The sequence below is a fragment of the Pungitius pungitius genome, chromosome 6 (assembly GCF_949316345.1).
Source record: "Pungitius pungitius chromosome 6, fPunPun2.1, whole genome shotgun sequence".
Taxonomy (NCBI): Eukaryota; Metazoa; Chordata; class Actinopteri; order Perciformes; family Gasterosteidae; genus Pungitius; species Pungitius pungitius.
In genome coordinates, this window is record NC_084905.1 from 13,717,635 (window position 1) to 13,744,900 (window position 27,266).

The window sequence follows — 27,266 nt, forward strand, 5'->3', positions numbered from 1 at the left end:
TGAAGGTGTGGATTAGGACTCATCTGGCATGCAGCTGAGTGAACACATGAGATCACATGATTGCAAACACAGTGCGTTAAGACACTCATCATATTTTACTGCCTCCTCCATCCTTTACTTCCTGTGTGGGGAAGAGGCCTTGGTGTGTTCCCTCCTATCAGGAGGCTTGGGAGAATGTGAAATGGGGCATAAGGTCATTTGTTTTGCTCTAGTGACAGTAAACCGGGTCGATGCTTCACTACGCCCAGTGGGCTTCTGCTGGAGACGTGTACACACATGCACATATCACCAGTACGTTCCAGCTGGTCTGTTCTGAGGCACCACGAGACACAGCCCACTGGTTTATCTGAAAGATTGGTGGAAAATTCCAACAGCAGAACATTTTGCGCCACGTTTCAGCATGCAGAACCACGTATTTGTGGATGTTTGGATCATGATGCAAACCACAAAAGTGGATGCTCCCAATTTTTGAGATATTTTCCTAAAGGAGGACACGCCACCCCGCTGGGAGCAGTGGAGGGAGCCCCAGGGGAGCCAAACGCCACACGCTTTAGAGAAAACATGCCTGATATTTACTCAACTAAAAAATGACCCTAGACCCAACATCCAGCCCATTAGCCAGGCAAGAAATAACACTCGGACGTCACCGCTCTGTTCTGCCAGGTAAGAGCAGAGTACTACAAGGTATGTCACATTCACAGTACCGCCCGAGTGAGGTAATGATCTATTCAGCTGTCACTTATCAAAGGCTTGTCAACTTCTGGCAGTGTCCCATTGAGTCAATGCCCTCGGTGGAAGTTTCTGCGAGTGTGATTGAGTGGAGGGGTCAGAAGTTATTTTTCTGGAAAACTTAATTTAGTAGGTTGGAGGTGGGGATTTAATAGATCATGGGAGGAAAACTCTTTGAAGTGCGGTCAGGGTTCTAAGTCTGTGTGAGCTGCTTCCCATCAGACCCGTCTGGCGTGTTAATGTTCTGTTTGCATGCAAGGGCACATCTCTCTAGCCTGGGGTAAAACAGAGGACACAGTCATTTAACTGTGGCAGCTTGGCAGCGGTGGCGGTGTTGGCGGTGTGCAGGACCGCGGCTTTCCCTCTACTATGATTGACAGCATGGCACAGAAAGTTTACACTGGACGTATGAGAAGACCTTTAACTCCGTCCCTTTTAGCGGAAAAGACCTGTAATAATGTTTTTCTTTATGACTGTGTAGGAGTCGACTTACTCTTTTGGTGCAAATGTTTATAATGGACACATTTATTTTACACTGCAAACTAATATATCGAAATGCAACAAACCCCATCACGATAGTTCTCTAATGGAAAGAATGCAGGTTCTTCTTTGATGTATTAATAGAACAACCACACACCACACACCTCTTAAGCTTCAGCACATTGTGAAGGAAATTTAAAGGTTCACAAGAACAGAAGGTTTTTATATTATTGTGTCCGTTTTTTTCTGTGTTTTTATCCCGAGCCTCTGTGACTTAAGGGCAGTTTTGTAACATCTGACAGATTAGGTAAACAAAAGTTTCGCTCTTCCCTCACCTTTACTAGCTTGCACTTGAAAAATAGGGCACACCCATAAACACACAATTACATTGGATTAAACTTCACCATAATGGGTCCATCACCCCAAGTCTGTTTGTAGGAGCCTGGAGATGTTTATCCAGTGATAATGATGTACAGGTCCAGTTAATCAGTTGGTGTGGACGGCACTGTGTAATGTAGCTGTCCAGACAGTCCAAGATTAGCATCAGCCAGAATGTGAATCATCTGGGACACAGTTTGTGTTCATCTACCACCTCAGGTGGCGTGAGGACAGTGTGGGTAGGAGGACTTTTAATTGAGGGAAATGTATTCCAAATTCACAGTTTCAAATACTCGTTGATCCATCATTATTGTTTTTGTAAAATGTCTTATTTTTCCTAAAAGAATGCAGCAAAAGGTACAACTGAATCAAGTATCTGATGAATTCAGGGGAAAGCGTGAAGCCTGAGAAGATATTAAACCAAAGGTGCAGGAGGGGTTATTGTAAAGAAAAGCACCCAGAGATTCTCAAAGCATCTGATGAGACGATGGCTGAATGAGGCCTAACGCCTGACCTCGGCTGACCTTGTTATGGGTCAAATATCTGTGCACCAAAGAGCAGAGGTCAAATCATCAAAATTTGTCTTGGTAGTGTGCTGTGTGTTGAACTGTTGCGTGGCCCCTCCATTCCACGGGGCTAATCTGTAACTGATTGGGGTCTGCTTGAACAAGGCTTGGCTGGAGCTCCTGGAACACATCACCCAGTGGAGGGATTAGTTATGTGTCATTCTGGCTCAGCCCTGCGTTAAGGATATTAGGAAGATTAACAGTCACTGATTCTCCATTTCAAAGCAGACAAAGCCTAAAAAAGGTGTTAACATAAAAATGTGTAAACACAGAAATGTTAACATAACCACAGGACGTTCCCTTGAGGAACAAAAATTCAAACAAAGAATATCTAAGACTTTGCAAGAATATTGAAGTGCAAACAAGTGAATCTCCATCTCCATCCTTGCTCCCTCCCACGTGTAACCCCTTGCTCAATGTTAAATTGTGTTGATGTGCTTTCGTGACAACCTGGAGCTTAAACACTCACCACCCAAATGCGTCTTGGTCATTATAGATTAGCTACTGCAGCGATGTACTGAAGAGAACGTTCTCTAGAACAGCTCCACGTCGTTCATGTAAAACACTGTTATTCTCTCTCAGTCCGGCTGGGATTAAAACCCGCTGCAGAAAGACACATCGGCCATATCCAACATTTACAATTCATGCTAAAGTGTTGTATCAGGACTAAAAGAGACCCACAGAGCACGTCATTAATCTCAGTGGGAAATCATGTTGTAACAGAAGCAAAGTCCTGTCAATCATAAATCAATGCTTAAGGCACAAAGTACAGTAAAACAATAAAATAGACATGCCATGACACCCTCATTTTGAGATGTACTGTAAGTAAAATACAGATGCCGAGATGTTTTCAAATAGGTTTACAAGGCTTAAAAACCATGTTCTTCACAGCTGTTGCTATGTGAAGATCATTTTGCAACAAACTGGTGCTTAGCTTGAACTTCAGATGCAGGTGTTACCTCTAAGGTGTTTTCTTAGCCAACCATGTGGGGAGAAAATGAAAATAGAACATCTGTTTCACACTGTTGCCGCATTAACCAATTAGTGGTCAATGAAAGAAATTCTCTCCGCCGCGGCACAGTGGATTTCTCACAGGCCATGGTTGCTGGGAGAAACCATGTTGATGAATATATACACTCAAAGGGTTCAAAATGTGACCTGAAAACAAGGGTGTTTTTTTCCCGGAAAAGTGTTTACATGAAGTGTTGATTTGATTACATTTGAATGTATCTTCTCACACAGTGAATGCAGATCTTGCCATTGTTTTCATAGAATTCTGATTCCACCAAAAGTGACGACGGAGGCACAGAAGGTTGCGGTGTGTTTGTGTGCAACAGTCAGACAGATCGGACACGGCCTAACAGGCATTGCTCTGATCGGTGCCACAGTGGCATCTGTGTGACATTGTAACTTAATAAGGGGGTAAAAGCTTTCAGGACATTATTATTGTATTTTTAAGAATGAATTGCCGTGAATGTTTGGGTTGGAATGAGGCACATGTTGAACTCAAAGGATTTTTAGCATTAATTATTTTAAATGCTTTCTAGAGTGAGAGGAAAAGATTGATTCCACTCTCACCGTGTTTGTACAGTAATGAAGCAGCTACTGCCGGCGGCCATCTATTTTACTGAAAACGATTAGATCATATGATAATTAGTGATCTTTGAAGGTGGATTTTGTTTCATTTGGTTACAGCCAGACTAGATGTTTCCACCTGATAAGCGTCTTTGTGCTAAGCTTAGAGAGACATCTCCTGTTGTACAGACATGACACTGCTAGAAAACATCTCTCCCAATATCAATCTATTCCGTCAAGGTAAATTGTATTTGACCCTGCTGGAGAAAAATGCAAAGGCTCACTTTTTCTTCTGAGGATATAATACCGCCTTCAACATTCTTGTGTGTATGTGTGTGCGTATGCATCAGCTGGCTTGTGTTTCTCTGGAAAATGTCTCATTGGGATGTCAACAGTTGGTAAAGGTCGTATATCAGAGTTAGGGAGACTTGTAAACTAAGTGACGCGTGGAGATGGATAAACAAGAGATTTTGACCAAGGTCGGTGTTTGCGATAAGGCAGGTTAATGGGTCAACTGATAGAAACCAACAGTACATCTGCAACAAGCATTAGCCCTGATAGGTTCCACCCAACTCTCATCTCCCCACTCACATTCTTACTCATGCTTGTCAATGACAAACACATGCTGCGTGCAATTGTGTGAGCGAATCTTAGTATTAAAAGGCCGTTTCAAGCCTTTGTCCTCATCAGTAAGGCCGGGTTCAGACAGGGAAAAGGTGTTGACGCGAAGCCAGTCTGGCATTCGGGAGAAGAAAATGCAGAAAAAAAAACAGACACCATAATTTACAAAGAGAGACATACCAGCAATCACATACACCCAAAGTATGAGTTGCACTCTTAATTCGCAGATGTGAATACCGCATGCACTACTTTTTTAAGCATTTGGCCTCAATAAAATTGTGTCCCGTCTACGTCCAACAGCATTGTTGAATGGTTGAGTGGTTACTATCGGGATGTGAACACAGCTACCTTTACAGATCACTATTTAATTCATTGAGGCTTTTGAGAAACCTTTATTGCAGAGGTGTGGACTCGAGTCATGTGACTTGGACTCGAGTCAGACTCGAGTCATGAATTTGATGACTCGAGTCGACAAAACGTACAAAGACTTGCAACTCGACTTGGACTTTAACATCGATGACTCGTGACTTCACTTGGACTCGAGCCTTTTGACTCGAGAAGACTTGCTACTTCCCATGAAAACTGGGGGAAAACATTTTCACACGGCCGCGCCGCTCCGTTTATCTGCATCTGTCAAAAAAATGTGCGCCACCTGTATGCAGAGAGCGCGCGCTGCCTGCACGACATCCAATCACTGCAGTCCATTTGACCGTATCAACGAGACAGCTCGTTCATGGTTACAAAAATCGGGATTTTTGAACCCGGATTCAGACTCAGATGAAAATCCTCGCCAACATTATGTCAACGTCCGTTTTAAAGTACTATAACACAGTCACAGTCCATCCACCATTACCCTTCCCTTCCCTTTGTAGTCTAGGTCTGTGAGGCAGCGCACCATCACCCAGGGTTCCCCGTCCCCACTATAATAAGAGGACTTGAAATGACTCGAAACTAAAATGGTAAGACTTAGGACTCAACTTGGGACTTGTTGGCTTTGACTTTTGACTCGACTTGGGACTTGCCTCATCTTTGACTCGACTTGACTCGGGACTCGAGGGCAACGACTTGAGACTTACTTGTGACTTGCATAACAATGACTTTGTCCCACCTCTGCTTTATTGCTTCAGAGCCACTTCAACTTCAACTTTCAGAAAATGGAGGCAGGGTGAAAATTCCACAATATTTCCCCTGTAACCAACAATGCATGGTTGTCCCGCCCTGGAGCAGGGGGGGGGGCACAATGATTAGTGTGAGCATTCATTCATAAACAGTGAGTGGTAAGCATTAACATGCGAGCATCGTCTCTCACACTAAGATGAGCAAGGCAGGAATTTACAGCCAGGTTACAGTGAGGAAAGTTGTCCAGCCAGTTTGCACTTACAAGCAAGGCTTTCTTTTCCAAAAATTGAAATTGAAGCAGTGTACAGAGCAGCGCAGTATTTTCCCCGCATTGAGTCCAAACATATTTTTTCCACACTTTGAAATCCTTGTTTTTTTTAGCTTTTATCCTAAATGAATTTGTCTCTCATTTCTGTGTGGGAATTCCCTTAAAAAAGAGTTAAACAAAAAACAGCTATAAGTACATGGTGAAGGCAGATGTTTCGTCAATCCTTTTCAGTCATTATTATTATTATATACATCTTTATTTTGTCTGGTACCAGTCACATACAGACAGCGCTACAACAAGCATTTCAAGCCTGGTTTTTCAATTGCAAACCTTTCAAAATAAATACACTCATCATGTCACTTTGCCAAGCCTGAGGGATAAGAATGCATTGGGGATTAATAACTACTTTCATATCTCTGTGAACTTTTTTATCCTGCAGGGCTCATGTGCAAAACAAACATAACTAAAATGTACCTGAAAGAACATAAACACATGCACACAATGTGCATGCATTTTAAAACGCACAGCAACACCTGCGTAAACACCTGCCGATTATGTGACGGTTACCATGATGATGGATGAGAATACACATGAGGGCAGATGGTCACTTCCACTTATCACCCCAGAAGAATAACCCATTCCTCATCGTCACCATCTGTGACTGCAGAGCACTGGCCTGGACTGTATTTCCCATTTACTAATCCTACGACTAAGACATATGCCTTGAGAGCTGAATCACAGGAAGCAAAAGAAGCCAAAAAGCAGCCAATATATTTTGTTTTTGACATTACATTTGCCACAGAGAAATGTTATTTACCGTGCTTTGTTGCTATGAACACTCATGCAAAACACACACCTACTTAGGACCTCACCTGAAGGTTAGCAGCACTCAGTGGGTGAGATGTGAGGAGTTGACGTGTAACAGAATATACTGGGCTAAAAGATGTTTTTCATATGAGTAAAGATGTTTGCACATGGCTTCTTACTCAGAGTAGGTCTACACTTCTTCTTACCTTCCCTCTGCACGGTGTCATACACAATGCAACGTTGACATTCACGGACAGAATCTCCAAACCACGCATCGGTGACAATAACACTTGTCTGTCACTCAAGTTATATTGTGTGATCGCTGATGTACAGCAAGGAATTAAGGACTTTACCTGCCGTCAAACTCCAGCTGAGGTCTCTGGATTCAGTGTGTGCCGTAGGGAGAACCTTCACCATATGATAGCCACCTGTGTAAACGGTGGAAGTACCTAGTAGCTCTGAAACACTGGATCCTCACAGTACTGCTTCTGTTGCCACGGGAGACCGGGGAGAGCTGACCTCTCTTTAGCTGAGGGGAGCCCAGCAGGCAACCATTGGTTGACATACTCTAACATACACACAGTGTCATGCATACATGCATGTACACATACTTACCTACTTAATTTAATCTTGCCTTTATTATCTTAATATCTTCTTTCTCTGACTTTCTTGCAGTGTACCGCTGTAGTTCAGTTGAAAAGTAACTATGAGACACTTGCATGGGCATAAACATTGTTTGAGGGTTAGGCTGGTGTGTTTCTGCGGATCCAAACAGGAGGTGAGTGAGACTTCTGGTGAACAGGTTTGTATATTGAAACAGCATGAACATGAATGAAAATATTTTTTTTGTGTTCAGAGGGCATGAAAGGAACGCCACCAGACGTTTGGACATGACCTATCCAAACAAACGCCAGACATAAGCACTCAATCATACACAACCTTAGCCTCCTAAAACAGCAGCTACATGAGGGTGACTTAAGGTAATCTGACAGACTGCTCGTCACGTTTTGTGAAATGAGCCATTATTGCAATTTGACGTAGTCACATCATTTAGAAAAACATCTGCAGTGCCGTGCATGTTTAATAAATATTCAATCTGTTGTTGGAATCTCAGGGACACGCGTAAGAGGACAGCGTTTCAATAGAGGTGGACAGAAAGTGGGTGCATGGCAGCTGTGTAGGAGGTCTGCATGGCTGGGCCCTTGGCGCAAGCTGCGTGCATAGTCAGAATCATACTAATGGAAACATCAAGGGCGTAGAGTACAACACAAATCAAGAAAAAGGCGAGGGAAACAGGTGAGGGATTGAGCTGTTGTTCTTGTTGCTGCTGTTTCTGGTCTGAAGTAGATGTCTGACGGATTACTGCCATTAGAAGGAGAGGCCTATCCACTGTGGGCCAATGTGACTAAGTGGAAACTGCACTCACTGGCCTATATGCATTAGCCTCCTTAAATGACTCAATCAATCTGAAGTAGTGGCTTAAGAGATCAGAAATGAAGCTGAACAACTAAAATATGCCCATGGTGTCAGCTTCATGGTGAACTGTTGAACAGTTGTCCCACCATCAACGATCTGTAGTTGCACCACGGAATGGAACAACAGCAGGGATAGTGTACGTTACATGACGACCACAGACACAAAGTCCTTCTGTTCTGGGAGGGAACAGGTGTAACGTGGGAGTTGGAGTCATCAGATCTCAGGGAGTGGTGGGTGGGTGGGGTAGGGTGGTGGTGAGGGGGGGGGGGGGGGGGGGGTACAGCTGCTAAAGCCTATGGCAATCATTTCCAGTTTTGTATTACTGTATGGGTCTAATTTTGTAGGCTTGCCATTTGTTGATGGGTATGCATTCACACTCATATTCAAGCTGTGAGTTCATCCCTTGTTTTCCGTTCACAGCCCCTCCCTCTCCCCTTCAGCTATTCACACTATTCTGTTTTATTTTTGCTCTGAACCAATGTGCATCTATAGAGTGTGATGATATTTATTTTCACATTTCACATCACACAATGGACCATAAACAGATTTGAAAACCGCAACGACTAAAAGCAGTTATTTTCAGACATCCGTGCTCGGGGGTAAGCGTGACTTCATGTTGATGTCACCGCACCGCCATTAGAAAGAGACACAGAGAAACAGATGTATTACAGAAGGTCTTGCGGGAGACAGAGAACACTCTCCTCCAGAAACTGGACGCTTGTGGGACTTCCCTGTGGGACGCGTGCACAATTCAATAATGATTCCAGTCACAAACATCGAGATGTTTTGCTTTACTTCTTGAATATGTTTGGGTTCAGAAAGCTGTGGACCTTGAGACGAAACAAAACACTAAACAGACAAAACACAAGACTGCATATCGATATGCTCAACATTAATTTTTGACACAGTACTGACAATACTAGACCTTTTGTTCTGAAAAACTAAAAAAAACTTTGGACATAAACAAATAGATGCAAGCAGTAGGTCATTTAGACAGAATACAGATGGACAGGCAGAGAAGCCTGGCGTGGTATGATGGGGAGGGACAAAGTAACGACTAGCTTTCACAGAACCAAGTAGTGGGAGAGGTGGGTAGATACTGTAGACAAACGGAATGACATGTTTTATGGGCAGGGCATGAAAGAAACCTTGTAGATAAAAAGCCGTGGTAACAGTGATAATGATTATCCACACGGAAAAAAAAACACACACAGAAGGTAATAATTGAAAATGAAAATGAGTGCCTGTTAAGAGGCTGAAAACCTTGGCTCCAGTCCATGTTAATGCAGTGGAGGTAGGAGGAAAAAACGGAAGGTGGAAGGAGGACGGTAAGGGGAGAGGAGGAGGAAGGGGTGGTCTGTGGAGTGACATGTGAGGCGGTATTTCATAAGGGGAGAGCACAGCAGAGTTGTTCTGAGCCTGCCGGGGAGACACAGCACATTTATTCCAGCTGCCTGGGAGGGAGGGAGGGAGAGAGAGAGAGAGAGAGAGAGAGAGAGAGAGAGAGAGAGAGATCTCAAGAAAATACAGAGGAAGGAGCCGGCGATATTAAGACCTTCTGAAGCTGTTACGTGCCCCCCTCATTTTCAACCACACACAATGATTTCTACTCAGAGACACCACAGTGAGGCAGGTGGCCTCGGTCCAGATCAGTAGCTGTGGTAAGAAGCCATCTTAACTGCACTCACTAAGGTTTGAGGTGTGGTTTGGATCCTCCCTGACCATCGGAGCGTGGGCAGAGTTAGAGGAGCTTCACTTTCTTGCCCAGTGCGGGGAGACCGCACGCCAGGCACGAGGCTCCCCCGCTCCTCCCCTCTCCCACTCTGCCTTCTCCTTGGGCTTCCGTCCAGAGAATGACTGGCTCCAGAGGACCCAAGAAGAGGAACGCAGCCTGAGGATACAGTAAAGCAACTCCAGCCCTGCCTGCCTGCCTGCCTGCCTGCTGGGGAACAAAATAAAAGCTGGTTCCACAAGTCAACTCCAACGCCTTCCTTGGATTCATACGCTTGAATTATTATTTTATGCTTTTTCTGTCATCAGACCAGGAGGACGGGATTCAAGCCGGGCGTACAGACGGACAAACAGACAGAAGGACTGACATATGGAAGAGAGCAGTGGGCACTGCGGCGTGAATGTAGCAACTGGACTTCTTTTCTCCCTGGTTACTGAGACCAAACAATCCTGTCCAGCGAGGTGGTGGGTGGATGCGGCTTTCATCAGGCTGCTAAAGGGCAAAGCAGAGACTGTGTAGAAGCTGCAGAGACATATAGTTGATCCACATTGTGGGAATAGCCTGAAAATGGACAGTTACGTCCAAGTAGACTTTGGTTGGATTGCTATCTCTTATTAAACATTGTTTGCACAAACTTACTTTCTTTTTTCATGGACTTGGCTGACCATATTGAGTGGACCTGCAGGATTTCTGTGTAGATGAACGTGAAGTGAAGAGAGTGTTTAAATGAAGATGGCCGAGTGCAAACAGACTGTGTACCTGATAATGATGCTGCTGTTTTTTGATCTGCTCGGTACGGCTCACACAGCCAACAGCATCTACCCGAGGATACGGCTCTCTCACAAAGGTAAGTAATACCTAGTGCAGGTTTCTTTTAGTACATTACATCTTCTTCACCAGTGCATTGTTATGTTGCACAATTTGAAATGGTCTGTACTGTTGCTTCAATATAAATCAGGCATAATCAGTCTTTAGGTAATGCAGCAGATTGTGCTGAACTATCAGGAATAGTCAATACAGCCATAACCGAAACTATCAATCCCTGTTCAGTGCCTTTAGTGCAGCCTGAGAACAAGACGACCAGAACAGAACAGAAACTGTCACGATTTACTGGACCTCTGCTCTCAATGTAGAACAGTATTTGATGCAACAGTTCTGTTGATACGGGTGAAATTGATGAATGGGGAAAACAAAAATGGTTAAGTTGCCTACATAGTATAAAAAATACAGAAAAGCGTGTTAGTGAAAAAGTAAGGTGAGAGAAGAGGCATCCTCTGGGCACAGGAAGCCGCACGCTATCATTAGCATGTAATGACATGGTCATTGTTTCATCTGACATCTGCTCTGACACTGTGAGGTGCATTCTTTTTTCACTCACTGCTGATGATCCAGGAGCCTCCCCGCGGGTTGTTTTGGTTCCTGGCGTATGTGGGCAGAGGAAACACGATGTGGCTGTCTGTCATGACATGGCGGTGCAGTGATGGAGGTGTTTTTTTGGACATGGGAATGGATGTGGCTGCGTGAACTAGCTGATATGGATGTGTGTGCAGCGGTATGGTGGTTTTATCTCTGTACACACTACTCTTTAGTAAACATTTACTTTTTGATCTTTGATCTCTGCAGCAACAGAAGGTGATGATTCCACACAAGCCTGTTGGTCATGGTTGAATATAGGTGTTGAATTGGGTAAGCAAAATATACTGCTGTAGGAAAGTCTGTTACATTTGTGAGGTGGGCTTGCAGTTGTTATGAATTATGCATATCTACTACAGTAAATAAATAAATAAATGCATTAACACACTTTGTCATGATAGACAGTGAGAAATGGAAAGAGTAATGACAACAAAAGTTAGCAGGTCAGTGCTGATGTGCGTGGTTATGAATACTATACAATTTGTTTTGACCAATTCCTTGAGTGGAAGACTGCTGAGCGAAGTGATTGACATCCTACCCCCCCCTCCCACCTTCTAACAGACCTACTACATGTTCTGGCTGGCATAAAGCCCCATGAAAAGCCTGCAGTTGGGTCCTATCATTATGGAATGAGAAACATCTAAACTAATGTATACCTCATGATGGGTTATGTCAGGGATTTTGGTGCACACACACACACACACACACACACACACACACAGACAGACACATGCACAAGTGTTAATTCCACACACGCCATTGACCAAGATGTAGTTTAGGGAGACAGAGAGGCATGTGGTTTTAACTGTACACCCTTAGGTCTAAAAAATATTACCATGACATCTGGTACCAAGAAAACCAGATTCCGCACTTTTACATCAAGGTTGACAATGGAAAATGAAAGTTCATCACATGCGTACAGTAATATGTTTCACCAGCTTCTAGTCACATGGGAGAATAGAAAGCCAAAATCAATACCCATCTCAATAATATAGAAGGTTAACTTTACCCTCAGATTCTAGGAACAAATTCCTTTGAGCACACTATCATGTGATTTAAGTTCAACCCTACTATCTTTGCACTGGTCTTCACATGCTTTGATGTTAAACACACCTCACAAATGGAGTGGAATGATTATTAGCTCTCTCTTTCATCTATTCCCTATATTCTTGTCTAGACTTCTGGAACAGTGGAGATTTTTGCATTTAAAGTTTTCAGTTACAATCTCACACTCACAGCTGAATTCAACCAAATCTTTGACTGCACATTTTAAACACAATCTAAATGCCTCCATTACTTGGTGTTTGGACCAATCAAACGTCCTTAATCCGTATGCATTGAAATGCCCTACATGGAGATGTGCTCACTATAGCAGAAAAGAAGGTTTATTTTGTTTTTAATTGTGTCTTTGGACACGCATTTGGACCTGCGTCGTCGTGTTGATGAGTTCTTCTTTGAGCATGACCATCACTTCAGCTGCTTACGAAGCTCTTACGCATCCATCCTGTTTCAGGTTCTTATACGGCTGCAGGTAAGTGGCCGGGTTAGACTTATTTTGATGCCTCTAAAGCACTGTCGTCATGCAGGCTTGGGCTCCAGAGGGTGTGATGCAGCAGTTTTCGTAATAGTAATGACCTAATTATGACACTTTGAAAAAACGCTGCAAGTCTGCACATTTTGATGTATTTGCTTGGTTAACTTTGCACTTACTTCTGAAGGTGAGTTTGCGATGGGCATTCAGGTCCTGAAATTTGTTCATTTCCAAATGAAATGATAGCATGCATACCTTCAGCATGTCTGCCAATGATTTGTTTAGTTAAAAGTCGTAATCGTTTATTAAGGTAAAATCATTTTTTCTATATCAGATCGGGAATAGGTGAATGAAGTTATCTGGCGATGTTAAGCTGTTCTGACATCATAATTCTGTATATGACTACCTACATGAATAAAAACAAACGTTTAATCCCTATTTCAATTTTTCCCTATGTAAACAACAAGTTTGTTCGAACATCACCACTGGATTTACTCATACATGTATGTGTATGCAGTCTTGATAAGCTGAACAACTGAAAATAAAAGTAGGCATATTAAGTTTGTGGATATACATTGCTCTACAAACATTTATTTCTAAGTGTAATTTCTCAACCTATTTATTTTCTTTAGCATTCACGGTAAAATTATGAGATTTAAGCAAAAGGACCTGAGGTATGTGTATGTTTGAACACAGCGATTACTCAGGTAGCAATTACTGTATGTATGAAAACCCCCTCTGAGCTGTAATTTTAAGCCTTCTTCTCCAGACCAGAATCCGCTGCCTCTCTGTATTTTACAACCTGGAAATGATGTGGCTGTAGGTGACTGTCTTTTGAGGGTGAGATGGGGAATACCAGCATGGCCTCAAGTTGTTTAAACCTTTTTCATTTTTTACATATAAATCTAATGTGTGACTTTCTTCCACCTCCTGTACAGGTGTACTCTATAATTAACGTTTATCACATTGGATCTTCCCTGTCTGCAGTTTTAAAAATTAAGGTTATGGCAATGATTAGATAATTCACACCTTTTAGGTCAGCAAAGGAAAAGCGATATTTTCTCAACCTGCGCTCCACCCTCACCTCTCTCGCTTTCTCATTTTGGCAGAGTCCATCTCAGCGCCCTTCCCTCTCCCATTGCGTTAAGTGTGTGTTCTCCAGTTCAGTAATGAGATGTCCACAGGGGAAGACAGCTGGTGAAACGTTAATATCCTTTATGACCTTTATTCCTGTGAGAGGATCAGGGAGAGCAGATGAGTAAAGTTTGTGGCCTGAAAAAAAAGACATTCTCTCCAAAGACTGTGTGCCATCTGCACACAGTCTTTGGAGAGAATGTCACAATATTCTAAGAGGGGGGAAAAAAGTGAATGGCAGATGAGATGCTTCAAGACAGAATCCTTATTGCTTATTGGAGGCTCGCAGGTAACAGCAAAGGTTTTTTAATCCATAATGCCAACTAGTTGGAGACAGAAATGAGAATTAGTTAGTTTAACTTAAAATAATGTTAAAAGGGGAAAGAATGTAAAAAATTAAGAAATACAGCAAGGAAATATATTTGACACGATAAACCACATCAATAACAAATGTTTTGGGGAGTTGCATGTATAATTGAGAAAATTTAGTTTGGAAATGATGAGAATTTGATCAAAAGTCAAATATGATCTTACTGCACGGTTCAATTAAGAGGTGTATACCCGTCCAGGCCAATAACAACAAGAACCGTCAGTCCTAAATGTGTTCCCCTGATTCATAACATCAATCAGAGTTACACTCATTCACTTATCCTGCTCTCTTTCTTTCTCTCCCTCATCCTGCATGAACTCCATGTGGCTTTCATTTAGCACTGTGACATCATTCTCCCCGCACACACAAGAGGATATGTACCGATAATGGCATAACCGCCCCCCCCCCCCCCCCCCTCGGGACGGCTCCACAGTCTCAGTCCCCATCTGCAAAAGGAGAACAGACTCCATGCTTGCTCTTGTCCCATTTAACTCCAGTCCATTCCAATCATTCTGTTTGTTTATGTTCCCGTACAACTCCCATTACTCAATACTTTAACCCGCATAGGCTTGTTTCAGTGGGCCTGCCACTAGTTTTATACCTGACATGTGATGTGTGTAGAATAGAATAGAATTTGTGTTTTGAAGTTTGCAGATAAATGTTTTATGTGAACTCCAGTGTGCATTTATCTTTGGCTAAAGATAAACATTAACCGTATCCCTTTTGGTTATCTCTCAGAAGTAAGGGAGTCCTTTTTCCTGTGTTTTGCACTTGAAGTGGGATCCCGGTAGGGCCACGTGTCTCCCTGGCTCAGTTGCAGATTGAGGAACGCCCTCCTCCTCTCAGCGGCTCAGCTTACGGCTGAGGAGCCTTCTTTGGCTCAAGAAAAACTCGGGGAGAAGATAGAGTGAGAGAAAGGGGAATTGTGCATGTCCCTCCCTTTCCCTTCTTCACTACTCCCAAATGTCTGCAGAAGAGAATGCTTTTAAACAGCATCATGATCTCGGTTTCTCTCTCAACTTGTCACATCAACATCATCACACACATGTCCCTGAGGGTTCAACCATGAACTGTTTACTAAACATTTCTTCATATGAAAATTGAACTTTATTATGAAAAAGCAATATATGTGTATTAACGAGTACAATCTCACACCCTGTCCATAATGCGTCCAAGACGAATGCCGAGGGGAGGCAGCGTGTCAGTTTGAACCTCAGAGCCACTGAACAAATGTGTAGGATTATAGTTTCTTATTGTTTTCATTTGTTTACTGGTGGTAATGGTTCAACTGTATTTCTCCTTTTCTCTCTTTCTTTCTTCTCACTTTTTTTTCTTCCTTTGAGGGTGATCTTTCACCACATAAACATGCATTTAAATGTTTAAAGTTCAGAGTTTAGATCTTGAATATAATATGTACAACTCTACATATAACAGAAACTGAGTTAACTTGCTCTGTGTATTCGTCGATATGCAGTAAATCAGCCGACACTCATGAATAATAACAAAGGCAAGGAGTAAGTAGAAAGATAATAGGGGTTTGGCTTGGAGTGTTAACTCAACTTTAAACATGTTTCATGTAAACTAATGTTAGCAGATGAATCTTTCCATAAAGAAGGAGCTGATTGAGAGGTTTTTTTAATACTTGTGGAAAAAAATTATATACTTTCCTCAATACAAGTAGCGTAGCTCAAAGGGACAGAGATCCGGTTTGAGGGTGTGTGTGTGTGAGCATGAGAGTGTGTGTGGACTAGATAATTACAGGAAGCATGTCTGAGCCCTGGCAGAACGCCACTGCCACATCTCCTCAGTCTCTGCCACCTAACCACCCGCGATCTAACACTACTCAAACAAACAGTCGCTTGTCTCCAACGGAGAAATCTTAATAGCAACAAAAATATACAGTCACGCACTCCTCTGTGGATACCTAATCCCTGGTTAAACAAATAAAACCTTCCACAGAATGCATGCCCTTGCAATGAGTGAATGAAAATGGATCCAGAAAGTGGATAAAAAGTCTTTCTTTCTATCTTGGAGATCAAGTATCCCTAAAAACATACAGATCCTAGGAAAACAAATCATTCAATTACCCCCTGCCACTCCAGCATTTAAAGACGTCTCAGCAGTGTGTGAGGTAGCTGTGAGGTTGTCACTAGTGTACGCCATTTTATTTACCCTCTCTTCATTTAAAGAGAGTTTGCTGAAGAGTAGTGCAGAGATGGCCTGATGTGTGTGTGTGAATGCAGCACAGGGTGTAGCATTGTGAACAATGCCCACCCCATTCTGGAATCAGCGTCACATATAAAAGGCACCTGTTTTTTTCCCTATGTACACATGGTAGTGTGTTGTGTTACAGAAATCCCATCGTTGTCCTGCGTACAAAGAGTGACTCTCGCCAGTCGTTCGCCTGCTGCTCTTTATTGTTGCTCCTTGTTGTGTATTTGATGTTTCACTGGTTAAAAAAATGTTTGTTGCTTGTTTTTTATTGGTTCTGCTTTTGGGAAGTAGATTGAAGTATTTTAGGGCAGGTGGTGTTGTGATGATTGCAGTGTTGAGGTCCTCAGTCTGCCTGCTCATCAGTGCATATTATGAAATTATTCTTCTGTTCTTAGTTTTTAGTAAGGACATTTTAGCTTGTAATCCAATAGTTCATTTTAATCCCTTAATCGTTTCAGTAATTCTAATTTGCCCGTTAATATTGTTTCCTCCTGCGCAGCTCCCATTCCCACCGTTACTGTCAAGTCCTTAGATTTAGCCTTTAGTTTCCCCCTGGCTCGCCTGCTTGTCTAAAGTTTCAAGAGTTCTGCTTCCACTCACCAGCTTCCCGTTTGGTCTTTTACAAGGACACCCGGTCCAACCTGGTCATGTGTTAATGACAGGCTTTTCAGGCCAATGTGCACCAGAGGAAGTGCACACCTCTGGGCCTCAGCACTTTGTTTAAATCCTTCTCCCTTGCCCTCTTCAGAAGCTCACAAAGACAGAGTTGAGGGGAACGGCTTGTCAGTTTCAATCAGGTGCAAGGTGGGTGTGTTGCATGTGTGCACGAAAGCTGTTCGCTTGGTCTATAATTATGCAGATGAATGATGCATTATTTTTTATGACATATCTGTCACAGTCCACCGCTCCTTTTTAAAGTAGGGTTTCAAAACATCTAAAGCAAGACCAACAGGGAGTCGCAGCCAATCTCAAACTAATGGCTGATTAAGAGACTGGATTCTGATAAAACTGCTTCCCCCTTATGAAAGACGTCTATAAACCCTGCTTTGTACATCAAATGTCCCTCCTTTTAATCTTAACATCTTTCCCTGGACTCATATTCCACTTCTTCCGTTTCTGTTTTCATCAAAGTTTATCAAAACATATTGGTGCATGTGAGTGTGGCTTTGAGCCTCCAGTGCTCTATGCTTTATGCCCCGTGAGAAAAGACGCTTTGTAGACCTACGACCAAGCCAATGACTCATACTGTAGAAGCGTATCACAGATTTAAAGTAAGAGGATGCAGAGATGCCAAATGAGAGGTGAGATAGAAAGATAACCCTGCTGCTGCTCTTTCACCTTCATTTAGGAAAGCTATGAATGAGAAACACATGTGCAATGTGCCCTTGGCAGTTGGGCCATTCGGGACTGAGACGCAGGTCATTGGAGTAGTTAGAAATCCCTTGAGGATGGGGTTCAGTCACATGTAATCTTCCTCCAGGTGAGAGGGAAATTAAATTTAAAAAATCTGTCTTTCTACCTCACTATGACTTTCTAATTACAGAGCCTCCTAATCTGTTGTCTGTGTGCTGTTGTCTGCAGAGCTTTGGCAGCTGAACAGGACCTGGGTGTTCCACGGCCATGGGACAGCATCGCTTCAGCCCCAGACCATGCTGCTGGATGAAGGCCACGGGAGGCTTTATGTTGGGGCCAAGAATACTCTGTTCTCCCTTAGCCTGGACCGGGTCAACACACAACACAGAGAGGTGGGCCTGTTTTCATGCCTCATTGCTTATGAGGGGGACAGACATGTTGTAACTCATACACCCATAGGCCGAGTATTGTCTTTCATTTAGAAATTCAAAAGCTGGAACAATAAATTATTGGAAAAGAAATTAGGAGTGAACAAAAATATCCTGTACACCTTTTTCTGTATATTTTTATATATAGATATACTATAGATACTATTTATGCATCTTTATTGTAAACATGAGCACAACTGTGTTTTCCCACAGATCCAGTGGGCCAGTACAGAATCTCAGAAGGAGGAATGTTTGATGAAGGGAAGAGAAAAGGTACGTCACACAATACTATAGATTTGATTGATTTTCAAGGGAAAAGTATAAATGTTTTGTTAATAATTTGCATTAACTTGGGTATATTCAATTTGCCATGTGTGTTGATAGATTGATTTTAGAAATAGATACTTGAATCAATGATTCACATATCTCATATTTGTTATTGAACTTTGTTTAACCCGGCGCATTGATGCAATCAATGTTATTGTAAAAAAACGGCCTGGAATCTTTCCAGTACACTCCTCTACTCTGATGGCCTCGCTCACCCCTCACCCAGCGACCCTCCTTCCCACCCACTGCTTCATCTCTGTCTTCTCCAACAGTCGGAGTGTGCTAACTACATCAAGGTCCTGCAGCAGTACAACCAAACTCATTTGCTGGTCTGTGGGACGGGAGCCTTTAACCCCATCTGTGCCCTGGTCAGAATAGGACACACAGGGCAGGTGAGTCCTACGGAGAGAATTAGAGATTGTTTCAACGACCTAATATTCAAGTAAAAAAGTGACCGGCTCCTCTGTATTTTAATTCAAATGTTCCATATTTCATCCGGGGTCAATCAATTATATATGTCAGCAGCTTAGGGAGGGATTTTAGGGTACACAAGCGCATTTTGCATGCATGCTGGTAACCATGGAAATTTGCTGCCATCCATCTGTGCAAGGGTGTCTGTCAACAGTTTGACACATACGGTATCTCCTAGATTTCCAACACCAACAAAAGTGTGGGGTGTGTTTAGAGCTTGAGGTGGGGAGAGAGTTTCTTCCGTGCATTCCAACAGTGGTGAGGTAGGTTGACCGGACTAGTTAAACTATCCAAACAGGTCCACTCATATCCTTCACTTAACTCATTGGAATGCTCATTGAGTGAACAAAACTGGGTCTGTACAGAGTACCTGATCTCTGTCCTCCCTTGCTTCACAAGAATGTTTCACTTGCTGTATGAGATTACACTTAAGCATGAGCAGAATAATATTTACACAACAATCAACCGTAATGGAAAATTTGCAATCTTGCAATTGACCAAGCAGACCAATGAGCAAAACGAAATGTTCAGTATTAATGTACCACTGGCGTATAAATGAAAAATACAGCTCACATTCTGGAGTATTTAAAGTAGGCTAATATTGTATCAGTCTGTTTAACTATTCAACGTTTGGTTATGTAATAACACAATGAATGAGTTCAACTTCTGTTACAGTCATCTGCCGGTGAGCAGTCACAGCACATCGGGGTTCTGGGGCTGCTCGTAAATCAATGTATGGCATCCCCTCCGTTCTGCCAGTGACAGTCGTAAACACTGTGGTGGCCCACAAGATATGAGCTTTGCTTCTATCGGGAGTTCTCTTTGTATGTGTATCAGTGTGTGTCTGCACGTGTGTTTCCGACAGCTGCTGCGGGGTTATAAGAGTAGAAGTAGTGAACTCACCGTGTTACTTATACACATCCAGACAAGAATTATTCATTCGGTCATCCATCACTCCTTGTCTCATGTGTATTTCTTCCTCTTTCTCATCCATCAATTTCTTAATCTCCTGTCTCCTTCACCTCTATCTCCCTCTCCATGCTTCACCTCCTGGGGTTTGTCTGGATGTTGTTAAGGCCTTTGCAAGGGTACAGCCTTTGAGTGCTCCATGCATGTGTGTGTGTGTATTGACAGCTTGTGTTCCTGTCCTTAGGACAGGCTGTTTGCTCTTGAGGAAGACAGCATCATGAGTGGCAGAGGACGCTGTCCATACGACTATAACAGTCCTTCCACGTCTACGCTCTCCAGTAAGACACTCGTCCCCGCACCCTCAGCTCTACATTCACTCATGCAATGTGGTTCCACACTAAAGGGATGTGCTCACTTTGTTGTCCTAAGCAATACTGCCATCTTGTGGTGTTTCTTCCTGTCAGTATTCAAAACACAGTAAAAATGGTTCCACATTTAATCACACACATTCGTGTGTGCATTGTTGTTAACTGTGTGTCTGTATGTGTGCATACAATAGGAGGAGAGCTGTATATTGGCCTGTATACAGATTACTGGGAGAATGATGGAGCGTTTTGTCGACTGAACAACCAGACCTACACACGCACTGAACGAGACGACAAGCAGCAACTCAATGGTTGGTATATTTTTCACCCCAAAAAAAGGATATCCCTTTAGATGAGAGGAAGTGTAACTATAACTGCTCATACTGTTCTTTTTGAAGATTCACAATAGTCTGTGTTGTTTCATTACACTTTCACGTAATTAAGTAACTGCATTTCACTGTTTTTTAACTGGTAATGTTTATGAAATGAACAGACATGCTACCTTTAATTTTATATTGCATTCCTCAAGCCTACCTTTAATTTTATATTGCATTCCTCAAGCCTTTTGTGCCCTTTTGTGCCTACAGAACCTAAATTTGTGGGGTCTGCTGTCATCCCCGACAACGATGACAGGGACGATGATAAAGTGTACTTCTTCTTCACTGAGCGGGAGATGGATTCTGAGGGAGGGAACAAGGCGGTGTTTACGCGCGTTGGCCGGGTCTGTGCGGTGAGAATGCGAATGCTCTAAAACGATGTCTTGCTTTCATCCAGCCAAAGCACAGCAGCATTCACAGACTATATCTGCCTTCATCTCTAAGAATGACCAAGGAGGACAGAGAATGCTGGTGAACAGGTGGAGCTCCTTCCTGAAAACCCGTCTCATCTGCTCTGTGGCTGGACCCAATGGCATCGATACACACTTTGATGAACTCGGTGGGGCTGCAAGGAAATTCTTTGCCATCTTATTCATCTGTTGTTAACATTTGGGGTTTTTAATGATTGAGACTATTGTATACATCTGCATATACATCTCTCAATATTCGAATAGTCACTATGTAATAATTTTCGGACATAATGGTTCTGACATGCAGTTTACTAATCCATAAAGCAACACATTTACAGAAGATGCACTGCCAGTATGACTCAAGCTGAGGAAAGCGCCTCTCTTGTATTATCGCTTGGCTAGATTCTTTTCACATATCTTCTTGAATAAAACATCGTCAATCTCTGCGTCTGCAAGAGGATTTGAACAATTTAAAATCACTTGCTCAACCCGAGAATTTTAAGACCAAAAGGTCCAAAAAGACCGTCTGTACTTTCTCAACCTGTTTTTATGACAGGTCTAAAATGCCAATGCCTAGCAGGTACTACGTTTACTTCAGAAAATGTACAGATTTCACAATAACACAAAAATGCCAACCTTGTATGGCCAAAAACGACAGCTAATATAAATATGTTCTGTTTCAGAGGATGTGTTTGTGCTTAACAACAAGGATGGGAAACACCCTGAAATATTTGGCCTCTTTAGCACAACAAGGTGAGCGGATTGTGACTTCACTATTTCATCATGCAGTCCCAAAGGAAATCACTAATGAAACCATCTTTGCAGTGCGGTGTTTAAAGGCTATGCAGTATGTGTCTATCACATGGATGATATAAGAGCAGCCTTTAATGGTCCATTTGCCTACCGAGAGAGACCTGAGCATCACTGGACAGCTCATGAGGACAGAGTCCCCTACCCTCGACCTGGATCTGTGAGTCTTAACGTAAAATTGAAGTTATGTTTACGGGATGTGATTTTCGGAAGTACCAACATCATGCATTCAAAGCAGTCTCCACTGGTCCTTGACCTCATGCAGTTATTTGTGAGGAGACAGTGTTGATGTAGGCAAACTGATGAATGTCAGCACTTCTCTAGCTTCCTCAGCAGGTCACACAGGTCATTTTTACACTATTTAACGGACCACCTGTTTTTCATCCCTCTCTTTTCCTGTCACACGCTCTTTAACAGTGTGCCAGTAAAGTGAACGGAGGTGGCTTCTCAAGTTCAAAGGAGTTTCCCGAAGAGGTTTTGCGTTTTGTGCGCTCTCACCCCGTGATGTATCGCCCAGTCCTTCCGCACCACGGGAGACCTGTCCTGCTGCAGACAGAGACGGGCGGGAGAAAGCTGACCCAGATCGCTGTGGACAGAGTCCAAGCCCAGGACGGACACTATCATGTCCTCTACATCGGCACCGGTAAAAGAATGATGAATACATTGCAAAAATAAACTACAAACAGAAGAAACACAAACTCTTAAATAACAGGTGTTGATTGTACTAAGGGAGATTTTAATCTTTGCACTGGTTGTGATTTTCTGTTATTTTATTGCAACCCATTAGCTCTTAGTTGTTGGAACAGTGTAACATTGTTTTGTTCTTTATTAGACGACTCAGTGGTGTTAAAAGTTATCACCATCTACAACAAAGACACAGACACTATGGAGGAGGTGCTGCTGGAAGAGCTGCAAGTATTTAAGGTACTCATTGTTAGCTATGCAACTTGAAACAAGAGTAGACACTGTAACCAAGTAAATCTGAAGGGGCTCAGGTGTGATTTAGCAGGCCTGCTGTTAGAGGAAAACGATTATACTGGGATCTGGGATGGACAGAAGCATGACGATAATCCTCTTGTGATAAAGAGCTTTATGTCGGCTCTTGTCATGATATTCTTGTAGCATATGATTACATTTTATTCTTGAATAACGGTAAGATGTGTCCTGTCTGCAGGTGCCAGCACCAATAAGAGAAATCATAATATCACCTAAACGGGTAAGAGGACCATGTGAATCAATTTTCTGTTCACTCGTGCTATTCTGTTATTCAGCCACAAGATGTTAACATTGGTACATTTTCATGAACTTGTACTGAGATAATAATGGAGATGTTCTGTTTCTTGTGGCTAATTATCTAATTATCGAATGAGTTTATGATAGAAAGCATGCATATGGATTCCTATTAAACTATTAACCTGTGCGCTGATATTAATGGTGCTCATGCTGTTGGGTCAACAGCAACGGCTGTATGTTGGGTCAGAAGCGGGTGTGGCCCAAGTCGCACTGCATCAGTGTGACCTCTATGGCTCAGAATGTGCTGATTGTTGTCTGGCCAGAGACCCTTACTGTGCCTGGGATGGTCTCACCTGCACCAGATACTACCCTGCTGGAATTTACACAAAAAGGTAACTGAAAACACACTCTGAGACAGGACCATATGTATTTTTTAAGATATGTGAGTGTGTTGTGTGGGTGATACCAGCTGCTCACACCTTCCACAGTACTTTTGTTCCATCAAAGTGTGTTGCAATGAATGTCGTAAAGCTCTGGGGCTGGTCTGCCTCCATCACAGGCTGTGAGCAAACCGACAGCCAGTTGTTGTTTAATACCAGTCAGTGTAAACCCTTCACCACCCTCCCTCTTCATGTATTTCTCCATCCCCACATTGGATATTTCTCTATTATTTCACCCATGTATTCAATTTTCAATATGACTCTGTGTACTTCCCTCACTAACATCTCAGCAGAAGATTCAGACGGCAGGATGTTCGCCATGGCAACGCTGTCCAGCTGTGCAATGGGCTGCAAATTGAGGGTTAGTGTATAAAATGGCTCTATGATGTGTGTGTGTGTGTGTGTCTGTATGTGTGAGTTTAGTGTGCTTCTACAGAGGCAATAGATTGGAACAATTCCCTCCTTTTGTCATCTAATGAAAGGTCATCTACTCATTTCGTTGCAATCTCTTTGACGCCACTTTAACATTGTCTCTGTGTGTGTGTGCGTGTGTGTGCGTGTGTGTGTGCAGATGAACAATGGCAAAAAGCTGAGGAGAGGCTGGTGTACGGTGTGGAGAGCAACAGCACTTTACTCGAGTGTGTCCCTCGATCACTTCAAGCCAAGGTCCTCTGGTTCCTGCAAAAAGACGGAGAGAAGCACGAGGTAAACGTGATGGACCAAATATTTTAACATGCAGTATGAACTGAAACCTGGTATTGTGGTACGCCTCCTATAACGTATAGAAGTCACTGTGTTGAGTGCGCTTTTAAAGATCTCCAGCTACTTCATTCGGTTTTTCAGATCCGTTGTTTTTTAATCACAACCTCTGCCAAAAAAAGAACACAGCAACAATTGAAACGTCTTAACCGACGTTTTTTTTCCTCCATGTAGGTTCGAGGCGATGAGCGAGTCATCGTGACCTCCCACGGGCTGCTGTTTCTGCGAGTGAGAAGCTCTGACGCTGGTACGTACGTATGCCAGACTGTGGAGCATGGATATGTGCACACAATGCTGCGGCTCTCTCTGCGCGTGCTCAGTGGAGAAAGGGTGCAGTCAGCAATCCACCAAGTCAACGATGGGGAAGCAGCGAAAGCTGCATTTCCACGCCCCTCCTCCCTGGACCCCCCACTAGTTCCCAGCATTAGCCCAAAGGCTAATGGCCCCCACTCCAGGGTGTGGTACAAGGAGTTTCTCCAGCTCATCGGCTACGGGGATGCTCAGAGAGTAGAGGAGTACTGTGAGAGAGTGTGGTGCACTGATAAGAAACGCAAAAAGAGCAAGAGGAAGTATGCTCCTCCGAGTGGCGAGAAGAGAGGGAAAGGCAGAGGAGAGGAGAACTCCCACCGAGTGCCCAGGCACACCGTGGCCACCTGAGGAGAACAAAGATTGACTAAACACGCACACACTTGCATGTGCACGAACACACTCAAGAGGTGGATCTCAATTGTTTGTTTGCACCATATAAAGGCTTTTCAATTTGTTTTTAACCACAGTAGTAACAGAATAACGATAGTAGGTTACTGTAGCAAGCTGTCTAGCGGTTCTAGAGACATTCATCAGTAGTTTGACTTTGATGTTTCACTTATTTAAAATGCAACACTTTGCCTTTTTGTATAGATAAACGGATGATGTGGTTAAAAGCCTGTGTAAATATGTGACACGTCAGTGTCAGGGCAGTAGAGGACACAGGAGGAGATGGAGGGCAGATTTGTTTCCCTATGTTTGCCTCTGATCTGAAGAGAGATATATAAAGAGAATATAACTGTGGACCCATCCAGCCCAGCAGTCAATCCGAATGGACAGACATTGCCACACCAGACCCGAGGCCCACTGTCATTCAATGGCTCTAAATGATGAGCTGTTTGTATTTTGAGAGAAAATTATGTTTAAGGTAAAGGCCTACTAATCATTTTTTGGTACTATGATAACTTATTGTCTTGGTTCATGCTTTGAGGTCCGTAGTTGTTTTTTAGATGTCTCAAACTGGAAAATATAATGGGTTTCTTTTGTACAGTAAATAATATCTTGAGCTTTATGATGATGAACCACACACTCAATGCTACAATTCCACTATTACTGATATTTGAATCATGTTTTGTTATAATTAGGCCCTTCATGGAATCATTACCATTCTAGCTATTCAGTAGATGAAAAGTTGTCCCATTAGAGAATGTTCATTTTTTTATGTGTAACTTGCATCAACAGACCAAATCTACCAACAGTATTGTCCATTGTATATTGTATTTATACAACATCCTGTGGGGTTTGTTTGCAAATTTGTTAACTGTAACTGTATTTAAAGTTATTCTTTTTCCGCCTCTCTCTATCTCTCTCTCTCTTCTTTGTTCATCTGAAACAATGTTCCAAATAGATTCATGATTACCACAACTGATCATTCAGCCTCATAAATATTCAACTCTGAGATGACAGAAATGTTCGGATAATGGGATACAATCATGACAGTAAAATGCAATGTATGTTTTTTGGGTCACTTTAGAGTTTTCATAATGGGGTAAAACATATTTAATAGAGCCATTCATTATTCTCCTTGAATACTCTTTATCTCGGAGCCTTTTCTTAGATTGAACATGTTGTATACCCGTATCAATTACCTGCCATTAAAAAAATGGAACATCCTATCCAAGTGTCACCTCAGTGGTTTAGCCATCAATAATGTCATAGTATACTTAGTCCACATTCTCTCTCACACACACACACACACACACAAGAGTTGGAGAGAGAGCAGAGAGCAGCAATCACCTTAGAACATAGTTATGTAAAGCTATATTTTGTTCAATAGAGGAGGTGCTAAAGTACTACATTCGTCTCTTTGTTTCCTTTAAAGTATATGCTGGTAAAACACAAAATCCGAACAAACAGCAAAGATTCGTTATGATTTAGCTTTTACCCGTGTTTAGGTGCACCATGCTCATTCAAATTCTGTCTGGGTCTACCTGAGTCGGTGGGTAGCTGAAGGCATTTGAGAATGGGATTAATGCTGCTGATTTATTACACATGGCTACCATAGCAACAGGCTCTGAACTGGTACAGCTCTCCTCCTCATCCAAGGTCTCCCCCTCTTTCTTTCTCGGTCAGGTTTCAGCTGTTGCTCTGGTCCGTGGCCCCCTCCAGCCACTGGATCACCCTACTCTAATCTATGAGATAGGTCCGCTTCATTATGTTTCAAAGTTATTTTATTCTGAGACTGAAGCTGACATTTTACTGCTAGATATTGTTTCTGAAGGATTTAGGACCAGATGCAAAAACCGTGATGAATCTTGAGCTGCTCTACATGTATCTGTCACTGAGTAAAAATGACAGTGCTTTTCCTTTTTCCTCTAGCACCCTACTTGTTTTCTCTTGTAGCTTTTGATGTCCCCATGTGGTGCTGTTTCAATCAGTAGCCAATGCACCAGAATACTTTATTACAAATGAAAATGTCACAGAGGGAATGAAGAAGGAAAAAACGAACACTGGAGGACAAACACGCCTCTACAACCAGTAACACTCCACATGCTGTCAGTCTGTACAGTACAGTATATTGTATATCTATGTGTACATGTTTTTGCAAAAATGGTTGAATTTGCACACAAGCCTTGATGGGTATGTTTGTATAAATAAGAATAAAAGCTCAGCAGAAATTACCAGAAAGATATCCCTCACTCTCTTTGAAAGCAATCCACCATGC

General features: G+C 42.6%; 1 protein-coding gene across 2 annotated transcripts; it reads left to right on the top strand.

Annotated features, from left to right (window-relative positions):
• Nucleotides 1–9,454: 9,454 nt before the first annotated feature.
• On the top strand, nucleotides 9,455–27,220 carry sema3e (sema domain, immunoglobulin domain (Ig), short basic domain, secreted, (semaphorin) 3E). Of its 2 annotated transcripts, none has more exons than XM_037450969.2 (17): nucleotides 9,455–10,598; nucleotides 17,995–18,158; nucleotides 18,408–18,467; nucleotides 18,794–18,913; nucleotides 20,146–20,239; nucleotides 20,461–20,577; nucleotides 20,854–20,996; nucleotides 21,088–21,202; nucleotides 21,737–21,806; nucleotides 21,879–22,023; nucleotides 22,281–22,506; nucleotides 22,696–22,787; nucleotides 23,038–23,079; nucleotides 23,322–23,488; nucleotides 23,830–23,897; nucleotides 24,108–24,241; nucleotides 24,470–27,220. In XM_037450969.2, the coding sequence occupies exons 1-17, from the start codon at nucleotides 10,478–10,480 to the stop codon at nucleotides 24,950–24,952; spliced, it is 2,361 nt and encodes a 786-aa protein (XP_037306866.2). In that variant the 5' UTR covers nucleotides 9,455–10,477; the 3' UTR covers nucleotides 24,953–27,220. The 2 variants fall into 2 exon arrangements, with proteins under 2 accessions (XP_037306866.2, XP_037306865.2); XM_037450968.2 differs by having other exon boundaries at nucleotides 9,457–10,598; nucleotides 23,827–23,897.
• The last annotated feature ends 46 nt before the right edge of the window (nucleotides 27,221–27,266 follow it).